Here is an 11,676-nt window from a genome sequence, read left to right as displayed (position 1 = left end):
TCGGTCGAGTGGAGAGATCATCAGACATACGGACTATTTAACCTCAACACTCTGACCTCGTGACCAGTGTCACCAAGTCAAAACACATCACTTCTGCCCTCTCGGTCAACCCGCCCAAGTGAAGTGGCCATGAAGAAATAAGTAGCTTATCCCCACTAGCTTGGAAGTGCGCATACACCAACTCACTTGGATTCAACTGATCAACAAAAGGCACCTCCACCAGAATAATCCTAATGCAACCCCACTCGGTTCGATCCACCGAGTAGGGCACACCTTTAGGATATCACATCCTCTCACTCGGTTTGATGCACCGAGTGAGGACACTTTCATGAGATTTTCACTACATCCTCTCACTCGGTTCGATGCACCAAGTGAGGACACCTTCACAGATATTCGCCACATCCATCGAATCGAGGTCTCCATGGTCGATCACACACTTGGTTAGATACGTCGTGTGGGGACATATTTGCGTTTCTCATCTTCACTCATCCGCTCGGTTTGGTACACCGAGTGTGTCACCTACGTGAGATGAGTTTTACTACTCAGTTCCACAGACTGAGTGGCAACACCTTCACATACTCAACTAGTTGATAACGAAGGACGATTGAACACACCTTCTCGCAGCATTAACTACTTTTTAAACTAAGCACTCCTTAACTTAGAGAGTGGGAGGCAAACTATTAAGGCCAAAAAATGTCCTCGACCTCAATGGGCCCAAAGATAAAGACACATTCAATAGAGCTTAGAGCCATGGCCCAATTCAGATTGGGCCTACCATGGGATCCACGTATTGGGTTCACTTATTACACCTACTAGGTTGCTCAATCAATATGGCCCCAATTTGCTTAGGCATCACCATCAGTTCATCTGGCCCATGCCATTGATCCAAGATCACCTACTAGAACTAGGGTTTACTTAGACCCCAAGGTTGCCTACTTCCTATTTCAGTACTATCTTGATTCATTCGAAGAGATCCATCACTATCCTAATTCGTCTAAGATCCGAATCTTAGATTGAATAAGACTCCCTCTCCTATTAAGGTAAGGGAATCAAAGGTTTTCCTATTCACTAAACTCAACCGCCAATGACTCATAGTCCTACTAAGACTGAAAGATCCTACAACTGTTATATAAACAGAGGCTAGCCCTTTCATAATTCTTTCAGCATTACATGTTCAAACCCTCCAGTTCTCACCCTTAAGAGTTTTACATCACCGTTGTAGTTCTAGTCTCCAACTATACTTCCGATAACCCTCTCTTTCCCTTACCCTCACTAAATTAGCCTCATTCAGCCTTGCTGACTTGAGCGTCGGAATGCCTACGGCAAACACCACCTTGGTGTTTTCTATTCGCTTCACGCTTGTTTCTTTGTGTGTGCAGGTGTAGCGGATCACTGGTGGCCTCAACCTCATGGGATCATACCCCCCCATTCCGTAACCATATATTTTACCGTCTACAAAGGTGCGATCCTAGTTTCCGTGTGTTTAACCTTTTTTGTAGTGAGCACCCGTTGGTTTAAAAAATATCACCAATTCAACCTTCAAATTTATCAACAGTTTCATCAATGTAACCTACAAAAAATATATTAACCTCTTAACATTGTTGACAAAATTTGGTAAAAACATCATCCTTCAAACTTAAATAGAATAACCCCATCGAAATTGTGAATTAGGATCCCATTTCTGAAACCAATAGGGTGCTCACTCAAAATAAGCTAAACACACGAGTTTAGAGTCACATTTCTGAAGCTAGAAGTGTTCAATAAGAAAGCTAAACACATAAGTTTACGAGTAAACAACTTTTTCCCACCCAAATAATGGCTTAATGACACTTTCCCACCACAAAATTTTAAAATACTACTTTACTACCCAAATTTATATTCCATTTCCGAATCCGGCATCTTTACGACCCCACACCACTACCATTCTCTTCCCTAATCATAACTCACCAAAACCCCTCAAACCCTACTCCCACCAACCTTGCCAATCGTCAGCAATCGAGTGATTAAGGTTTATGCAACTGTCCCTCCCAAGTTAAATTCTGATCAATCCCGATCACTAAAATCCAACATTCCACCACTAAAAGACTCATCGGCCTTTTGTAACGCCCACAATGGGGTATGTAATCTATTTATGCTTGTTTGCCTTTAGTTAAGCTTATATGCTCTTGGTATTGCTTGGTTACCCTTAGTTTTGGTGGAAGATTGGCGAAGTTGAGAATTGCAGACTTCGCCGCGGCGACGTAAACCCTGGAATTTTTCGCCGAGGCAAAGAAAAAGCTTTGCCGGGGCAAAGAGCTGGCTGGAATTCTTGAGGAAATTCTAGAGAAATCTTCCTTAGGGGCAAAGTGACCATTCTACCCCTAATTAGTTGTAAATGTGGGGAGTGAAAAATAAGGAAATTTGATGGAGAATGTAATGAAGGTAAGGGCATTAGTGTAAATGACTAAGGGACAAAGATGAAATTTTCAAGAAAGTGTAAGGGCAAAATGGGAAAGCATGCCTATTAATATGAGATATTAAGGGTTCAAGCACAAAAACCCTACCATTCTCTACACCTCACACGCCACTTCCATTCTCAATTCTCTCAATCTTTGCATCAAATTTCCAAGGAAAATTGGAGGGCTTTTGGTTGGATTTTGGTAGAGATTTAATCCTAAACATTCAAAGGTAAGAATTCTTGCATTAGATATGAGATTAACTTTTAAAAGTGTTGAATTCTTATAATTTATATGCTTGGGGTTTTAGAGAAAGAGGAAGTCGACCAAAGAAAGAGAGGTTCTAGTGGAAGTACTCAAATTCAAAGTAAGTAAATCTAACCTAAGTTATGATTTGAGAAATCAATTGATGTAGAGACTTTATACATGTATGTGTATGCTTATGATTTTGAGAATTGTTGATGAGATTGATGGTTGTGGATGAGTATACTTTAGCCATGAGAAGTGGAGTTTGTAGCATGGTGATTGATAGAAGTTGGGTTGAATTTAGAAAGAGCTTAAGAAGAATTATGAAGTGTATTTTCCTGGCTAGGTTTAGTGTTGATTTAAGGGAGTTTTACTACAAATATTGGTGGTATGAGAAAGAAGTAGAAGTGTAACTAAATTAGAAGTTGAGTGTGCATGCATGATGCTTGATGAAATGTCCAAGAGAAATGTATGCATGAGTATATTTATTTGTGAACTTGATAAGAGCTTGTAGATGATAGAGAAAGACGTATTTTTATGCTACATGGCATTCTTGAATTAAATATTTGCATTTAGAAAGAATAATAAGCATGAATCATCTAAATGCAAGCATATGCACATGTATGAGAACTTAAAGAATAAAGAAAAAGAAAGAAAAGCACTAAAGAACAAAAAGAAAGAAAGAAGAGTGCTAAAGAAGAGAAAAGAAAGGTTGTTGCAATGGAGAACCTGTGAGTGATAAGAAAAAGATTCTCACATGCACACCGCCTTCAGTGAGCGGCTTAAGAATAAGAAGAAGAATTTGTATGCTCCGTAAGAATGTATGTGGATGCGGGCTATACCCAGAAGAAAATACCTACATGCACGCCACCTTAAAGGTGTGGCCTAAGAAGAAAAGAATTTATACAGTTCGTAAGAGTGCATGTAGATGAGGACTGTACCTACTCACATGGCCAGGGTTCCGAATCCATGCATCAACCGAGTTCGATTGGCAAAGAATAAGAAAGAATAGAAAAGAAAAGAAAAGAAAAGAAAAGAAGAGAAAGAATAGAAAGCAAGAATAGAAAGAAAGAAAGGAACATAGAAAACAGAAAGAAACCAGAATAAGAAAAAGAAAAGAAGAAAGAAAATGCATCTCTGTGAAGGGGTCGGATGGACGTTGAGAAGCGGAGAGAAATGACACTACTGTTCATTGTTTGAGCATGTGTATACGATATTTTTGCTATGTAAAGAATTATATATAAAGTAAAGAAATTTTTGGGCCCATTACTTTTCACTTTTATGCATATCATATTATATTTTCCAAGTATACTAGCTAGAAAGAAGGTGTCACACCTGCTTTTTTCAAAAGCCTTAATAATTTGAATCGAGTTTACTCTCCATTCGCTGTCAAAATATAAATTTAGATAGTAAAGTGATATTTTAAAGTCTATGGATGGGAAATGTTATTTAGTTATTATTTGGGTAGAAAAAAGTCATTAACTTTAAGTTTGCCATTTAAAAAAAAAAAAAAAAAAAAAAAACTATAACAAAACCGTTAAAATAATTTCATAAGATTTACCCAATTCTCTCTTTTTTTTTTCAATTTTACCGTCCATGCTTTCCACCTCCAGGCTCCAACCTGTATGCCCGATACAATAATCATAATAAAATAAAATAAATCACTATCGTTATCTCTTCTCTAGGGTTCCTCCCTGGCTCTCTCTCTCTTCTGTAGACTCCTCCCTTCTATAATTTTGAGCCACCAACAAATCTCTCTTACCATGCCCGACTGTACACAATTAAACCTACAGATCTTCCTCTTCTCACCTGTAAAAACCCTAGATTTCAGATTTTTCACTGTCAAGGGTTTTTGGGTTTTTCCTATTTAGTTATTCTAGATTAAGATTCAGTTATTTTTATCGTTAGGGTTTTTAATTTTCCTCTTTTTTTAAACTTTTGTTCTAGATTCGGTTTCGCAGTTGTGTTGGTTAGGGTTTTGTTACCATTGTTAGCTGATTTCTGTTTCGTTTTGCTTGGGGGGTAAGTGTAGATATAGTTAGATTAGATATGGAAGGGTTCGATAGCGGGAGTAGTATTGTGAAATCCCTCGGAGATAACTCTACAGGTTGGGTTCTTTAAGTTCTTTTTGAAATTTGAAATTGAAGTTTAAAGCTGTGTTTTGTTTGGTTGGATGAAAATTGAATGAATCTGGTGTGTTTTTGATGCAGCAGGTGCGGTATTTGATGCTTCGCAATATGCATTCTTTGGTAAAGATGTGATTGAAGAAGTTGAATTGGGCGGATTAGAGGATGAAGACGATAGTAGTATGACTGCACCTCGCTTTGACGAAGAAGAGTTTCTTTTTGATAAAGAAGAGGTTAAATTCTTTTATTTTAATCAAATCTTTTTTTGCTTCGTAAATGTCTTGCATGATGTTTAGAAGTAGCAACATCTGGGGTCCTGAATGTATAGATCATCAAATGGCTTTGTGTTTAGGATTTAGTTATTAACGAACTTAGACGAGAAGCTCATAAAAAATTTTGATGAAAAAATGTTCTGCCTTGGGGGCTTTAGTTAAATCATTTGAAATCAGTCTTAAATGTTGATTTATTTCCGTTATCGGTGTTTTTTTCTTCATAGTATTATTTTTCGTACCTTTTTTTCCTTCTTATCTGCAGAGATTTTAGGAGATTTTTTAGTTGTTGGTGAGATGGGTTGAAGTAATGTTTATGATAATTTATGCATTTGTGGGTTTCTTAAACTATTCAGAGTGAAGTCACCTTAAAAAAATTGCTGAATTGAGTAAATTCATTCCTTTATATGGTTCTTGCTTATAATGGAAGAGTTGCAGTTGGTGAGGTTTCTGAGATGAATAAGGATATTTGCATTTGGGATAGTAATAAGGATATTACTATGAAGAAAGTAAAATTGTCTGTCTCCTTTTTAGTTATTTGAATAGCTTTTGAAATACTTAGAGGCATTGTTCAAAATGTTACAGATTTGTTTATGAGTATTCAAATTCTAAAGTTTGTGCTGCAGCAACTAATCGCCCATTTGATTAATTGCAGGGTGAGGTTTTAAGATCTCTGTCTGATATTGACGATCTTGCTAGCACATTTTCGAAGGTTAGTTCACCATGCACCAGTTGCATTTTTGGTTGACAAGAGGAAAAAAAGTGTTCTTTTTTTTTTCCCCCCCCCCATTTTGGAGCACATTATTTATGGTTGGAACATAGTAATATAGGCGCTTGCTGAAAATGGCTCTTTTATTTTGAATTTCCTTCTCTCCACCAAGCATTCATTCATATATTGTCAAAAATCCAGTTCGTACCCTGTGGACCGTATTAATGCTGGGAATTAATAAATGATAGAAGACTTTTTGCCTTGATGTGAATTGGCTTTTGTTTCTTAACTCTGTCATCAATCACCATTAGCAAACGCTAGTTTGTCAGTCTATGTTCGTAATGTATGTGTTTTCTGGGGAAAGAATTACAAGACTCATTTCTTTGGTTGGCGGGATGGTCTTATTTTGTTTTAATGTATATAATAAAGAAACTGAATTCAGTAAAAGGAAATTGGGATTTGATGACATGTATCAAAAGAGTACACTTTCTCTATTCACCAACATTCATCTTTAGCTGTTTTTCTAATTGTGGCCTATTCCTGTTTTCATACATCAGTTAGTTATTGATCAGGCGGTATATCAACAGTCAAAGTTTCCTAATGTTAAATTATGATACAGTTGTCTTTTATATTCAAAGTTGCTTGTTTTGATGCAGCTTAACACAGTTGTTAGTGGACCAAGAATTCCTGGAGTAATTGGTGATCGGGGATCCAGAGAAAGTGAGTACAACTATTGCTTGTCTTATTTATATGAATATTTAAACAAGTTAGACCCTTCTTCAAACTCACTGTATTTACAGACTTGAATCTTTTTGCATATATTTATAGATTTTGTCAACAATATTTAAGTATATGAGCAAGTGTGCTGTAATATAACAGATTGCTGCGAGTTTTGAGAATTTTTTTTTATTCTGGTGAGTGTAATGCAAATTTGAGTTACAGCTCTGATGAATAGATTTCTCTCATATAAAGAAAATAAAAAGAAAGCAATATTTTTTTTCTCAACCTTTATTTTCTTTGTTTCAGTCTTTTGGCCGCCAACACATTCAGTCTTCTTGGCCTCCAAAACATACCGTCTTCTTGGCCTCCTAAGCATTGTACCCTCTACACTTAGTGCTCCTTGAGCAAACTACCTTATTGATATTCAATATGCAAAATTAACATATCTGAGAGTTTGTTTGACAATAAACCAGATTTTTCAAAACTGTCAATCAATTGTAAGTCAAGCTGCCAAGGTAGCTGTGCTTTTTGGGTTTAAGCCATGTTATATGTGTTTATCATTTTAATGGCATATATTCTTCTCACAGGGATGTTTAGAGATCACCAGCAAAGTAATGCTCATATCCTGTTAATTTAAATGAAATAAAAAAATTTAAATTGTGAATCCCATTAATTGTTGCAATTGCTGCTAATTTCTCTGGTTTTACAATTTTCTAAAAACAAGAGTGACAAAGGTTTTTCAAGTGAAATATAAAACCTAGATACCTTTGTGTCAAGAAATTCACTCGTATTAAATTCAATAATTCTTTCCATATTTTTTACTAATAAATTAAAAGTATTCAACTCCATATAATTATGATGGCCTACTGTGATGTTTACCTTCTAATGTCGTCATCCTCTTTCTGTCCCCATAATTGGCTAATGTCATAAGTAAACTGTAATTAATGTCTTTGAATATATTTGATTTTTAGGTCTTACGTCTTATTTATGGATTTTTTTGTCAACCAAATTTCATTTGATAAAGATAAAAGGTTTATCAGTGCATGCTTATCTATTTTACTTGTATTTGTTGCACGTTTTCATGTCTTGTCCTAGGATTGGAGTAAATGCTGCTGGTGTTACTTGTGGATTGGGTTGATGATTATGTGTTAGCTGGAATTTTGTTATTCTATCTTGTGTTTGTTTGTGTTCCTGTACTTTTGCATTACAACTCTTTCATTTATGACACTCTTAGAAACTAATCAGTATGTTGCTGAATTGTTAGTTTAGTTAAAGGAATTTCTCCACAATCAAGAATTTCTCCACAATCAGTTTGCTTGATTGTGGAGAAATTCCTTTACATGTAATTATGTAATTTATTTAGTATTTTAGTGAAATATATTTTCTCAGCTGAGCACAATTATGTATTCTCTGAGTCTGATGCTTTCTTTCAGGTTCATCTGCTGCTGAATGGGTGCAAGGTGACTGGTATGAGCAGCAGCAGATGCTTGACACTGAAGGCATGTCAGACGGGAAACGGTGGTCGTCACAGCCATATTCTTCTTCTCCTTACATAACAGAATCCAGGTCTTTGTACAGAACAGCTTCATACCCAGAGCAGCAACAGCAGCCTCTTTACAGAACATCTTCATATCCTGAGCAGCAACAGCAGATGCAACACCACCACCAACAACACTTCTCCAGTGAGCCAATTCTTGTGCCGAAGTCTTCTTACACTTCATATCCTCCTCCAGGTGGTAGATCTCAGCAGGCTTCACCAAACCACAATTCCAGCCACATGAATGTTTCATATGTTGCTGGGGGACCTCAGCTGTCATCTTCACCAAACCTCTCTCCCTTCTCAAACTCTCAACTTCAATTGCCTGGCTTACATCATGGATCACCTTATGGTGGAAACTTGCCTCAGTTTCCTCCTGGTCTGTCTGTTAATAGCCGACCTCCTAGCCAGTGGGTAAATCAGACTGGCATGTATCCTCGAGATCATTCAAGCCTTGTGAACAATATGTTGCCACAGCAGGCACCTCATCAGAATGGGTTGATGCCTCCCCAATTGATGCCACAATTACAGCCACCACAACATAGACTGCAGCATCCTGTTCAGCCATCATTTGGCCATTTACCAGGGATGCAGAATGAAGTATTTACTCATCTTTCTTCGTCCCCATCCTTGATGAACAAGTTTGAAGCCATGCTTGGTATGGCTGATCTTAGAGATCAAAGACCAAAATTTGCTCAGAAAGGTAGACCAAATCTACGCTATCCTCCTCAGGGCCCTGATACCAATGGATGGCCACAGTTTAGATCCAAGTATATGACGGTGGATGAAATCGAGGGTATTCTTAGAATGCAGCTGGCCGCAACGCACAGTAATGACCCATATGTTGATGATTACTACCACCAGGCTTGTCTTGCCAAAAAATCTGCTGGGGCAAAGCTGAGACATCATTTCTGCCCGACTAATTTGAGGGATCTTCCTCCTCGAGCACGTGCAAATAATGAGCCACACGCTTTTCTTCAGGTTGATGCTCTTGGGAGGGTTCCTTTCTCTTCAATTCGTAGGCCTCGCCCTCTGCTTGAAGTTGATTCTCCAAATTCATCTGGTGCTGGAAACACTGAGCAGAAAGTATCGGAGAAGCCCCTGGAGGAAGAACCTATGCTTGCAGCTCGGGTGACAATTGAAGATGGTATCTGCCTCCTACTTGATGTAGATGATATAGATCGTTTCCTCCAGTTCAATCAGGCCCCAGATGGTGGAGCGCAGTTAAGACGGAGAAGGCAGGCCTTGCTGGAAGGGTTGGCAGCGTCCCTTCAATTGCTTGATCAATTCCGCAGTAATGGCCACACAGTTGGGATTGCCCCAAAGGATGATCTTGTGTTCTTAAGATTAGTCTCTCTTCCCAAGGGCCGAAAACTCCTAGCAAGGTACCTTCAGCTTCTTTTTCCAGGTGGTGAGCTCATGAGAATAGTCTGCATGGCCATTTTTCGCCACTTAAGGTTTTTGTTTGGAGTCCTGCCAACAGACTCGGGTGCAGCAGATACTACAAATAACCTTGTGAGGGTTGTTATGTCATGTGTTCATGAAATGGATCTTCCTGCACTTAGTGCCTGCCTTCGAGCAGTGGTTTGTTCATCAGAGCAGCCCCCACTTCGTTCTCTTGGAAGCCCTGCTGGAGATGGGGCTTCCCGCATACTGAAGTCAGTTCTTGAGAGGGCAGCTAAACTTTTAAAAGATCCCCTCTCTGCTGGCAACTATGATATGAACAGTCGGTCAGAGTGGCAGGTCTCGTTTAATGAATTCTTTGACCTCCTTTGGAAGTATTCTGTAAATAAATTTGAAAGTATCATGCAGTCAGTTCGTCTACAAGTGTCACCAGATAGAGTAATTGATGCTGAGGAAGTTGCTAGAGCTATTAAGAGGGAAGTGCCAGTTGATCTCTTGGAGGCAAGTGGTCCTCACACTACCGATCACCAGAAACAGCTGTTGTATGAGTTTTCACAGCGGTCCTTGAAACCTTGAAGTAGTTGGATTTAGCAGTTATGAAGCGAGCAGTGGTGGTCACACAAATTCCTAGTTGATGCTGGGTTAGTTTGAAACATGAAGGTTTATGCGAGACAACTGAAGAAATTTTGAAAAAGAAAGGGGTGTGACAGATGACGGACAATAGTTGGGTATGAGTTCTCTTTTGCTTGACATAATGGCTGTGAACAAATGAACCAGAAAATGAAGTTGAAGCTCCCTGGGCATGTACTGTAAGATCAGTTAACTGCTAGTAATTTAGATATAAGTCTTACATTTTTATTTGTTTTTACTTTAAATTCTACGTTACTGCTTTGGCAAAAATAAGCAGATCCTGTGTATTATGTTGAAACTCTGCTGGGATTTATTTCCCTTTTTTGTCAGTCCTTCGTTTTTCGCTTTGGGATGTTATTTTGATGCTTTTGTTGTGGAATTCTTGATACAGAGATGTAGTGGGTTAGCTTGTACAGGATTCAGTGCAGAAGACCTTCCCAATTTCCTGTTATATTATTTTTCAAGGAGATGGGATGGATATGGTGTTTTATCTCTGTATTTGAAGTCGGCTCTGTGCCTTTCTTCTCAGCAGTTAAATGGCTATAAAGCCATCCATATGTTGATTGTAGTGTTCTCAAAACAGATTATGAAGTTGCAATTTGAACTACTATAGCAAATTTATTACTCCACAATGAAATACTTTTCTTTTTTTATAATTCCTCATTTGTATGCTGTATAGTGTTTATGGATTTGCTGAAGGACATGCATACCGGTATTTTATTAGTACCATCTTTGCTTGGATATTAAGGGATCATCTATTGATACAACATGTTGGTTTTTCCTTTCATTTCCGTGGTCGATGGTAGTGGTGATTGGGTTCGAGTACGTGCCCTTTTTCCAAGGAATTGGAATTAGAATCGGAATCGGTCGGTTCCTCAATAGTTAGAATCGGAACCTAAAAAATAGTTTCCGGCTTGGAGTACTCGGGGAAAATTATGAATACCCTCTTGTATTCACAAAAATGTAGAGGTGGGCAAGGCTTGGGCTCAGTCAGTGTCGAGCCCAGGCCCTCAAGGATCGGGCCCAAATCTTGAAGGATCTGTCTTGGGTCCATGAGTTTTCTCAGGGCCAGACCAATCCTAGGATCGGTCATGGGCTCTATGGGCCTAGAAAATTTTATTTCGGCCCTCCAATTTTTTTATATATTTGGGTTAAATAAATATTTATGTAAGGGGGTTTATGTAATTTTTTAGAGGGCGAATTTGTAAATTTTTTAATTAATTAGTGAATAAAATAAATGAATGATTTTAATTTAAAAAGAGAATTTAATTTTAGCTTCGAAATGTGAAAATTTAATTTGAATTCAAACAATTAAATAAACATAAATGGATGGTTATAAATTTATATGGTTTTAATTTAAAGAGTTAATTTAATTTTAGCATAAATATAATATTCATAATGTGCAAATTTAATTTAAACTTAAACAATTAAATAAATAATAAATTTATTTTTATATAATTATCAATTTACGTCGTTGAAATTAATATCGTCGAAATCTGTGTTTTTGTAGAGGTCAAGTAGTTCGAGATCTTAACAATTAAATAAATAATAAATTTGTTTTTATATAATTATTAATTTACATTGTCAAAATTTATATTTT

The 11,676-nt window shown here is 37.5% G+C and overlaps 1 protein-coding gene across 2 annotated transcripts; it reads left to right on the top strand.

Moving 5' to 3' along the window:
* The first annotated feature begins 4,663 nt into the window (after positions 1–4,663).
* Positions 4,664–10,739, top strand: LOC116110081 (protein PAT1 homolog). Of its 2 annotated transcripts, none has more exons than XM_031396314.1 (5): positions 4,664–4,788; positions 4,895–5,040; positions 5,732–5,788; positions 6,442–6,505; positions 7,939–10,739. In XM_031396314.1, exons 1-5 carry the CDS (start codon positions 4,731–4,733, stop codon positions 10,020–10,022), a joined length of 2,409 nt encoding a protein of 802 aa, XP_031252174.1. In that variant the 5' UTR covers positions 4,664–4,730; the 3' UTR covers positions 10,023–10,739. The 2 variants fall into 2 exon arrangements, with proteins under 2 accessions (XP_031252174.1, XP_031252173.1); XM_031396313.1 differs by having other exon boundaries at positions 4,682–4,788; positions 4,892–5,040.
* Positions 10,740–11,676: the final 937 nt, after the last annotated feature.

Source organism: Pistacia vera, unplaced genomic scaffold (genome assembly GCF_008641045.1).
Source record: "Pistacia vera cultivar Batoury unplaced genomic scaffold, PisVer_v2 Contig595, whole genome shotgun sequence".
In the NCBI taxonomy this organism is placed as follows: domain Eukaryota; kingdom Viridiplantae; phylum Streptophyta; class Magnoliopsida; order Sapindales; family Anacardiaceae; genus Pistacia; species Pistacia vera.
Note: the sequence above shows the minus strand (reverse complement) of the source record. Positions and strands in the feature narration are given on the sequence as shown.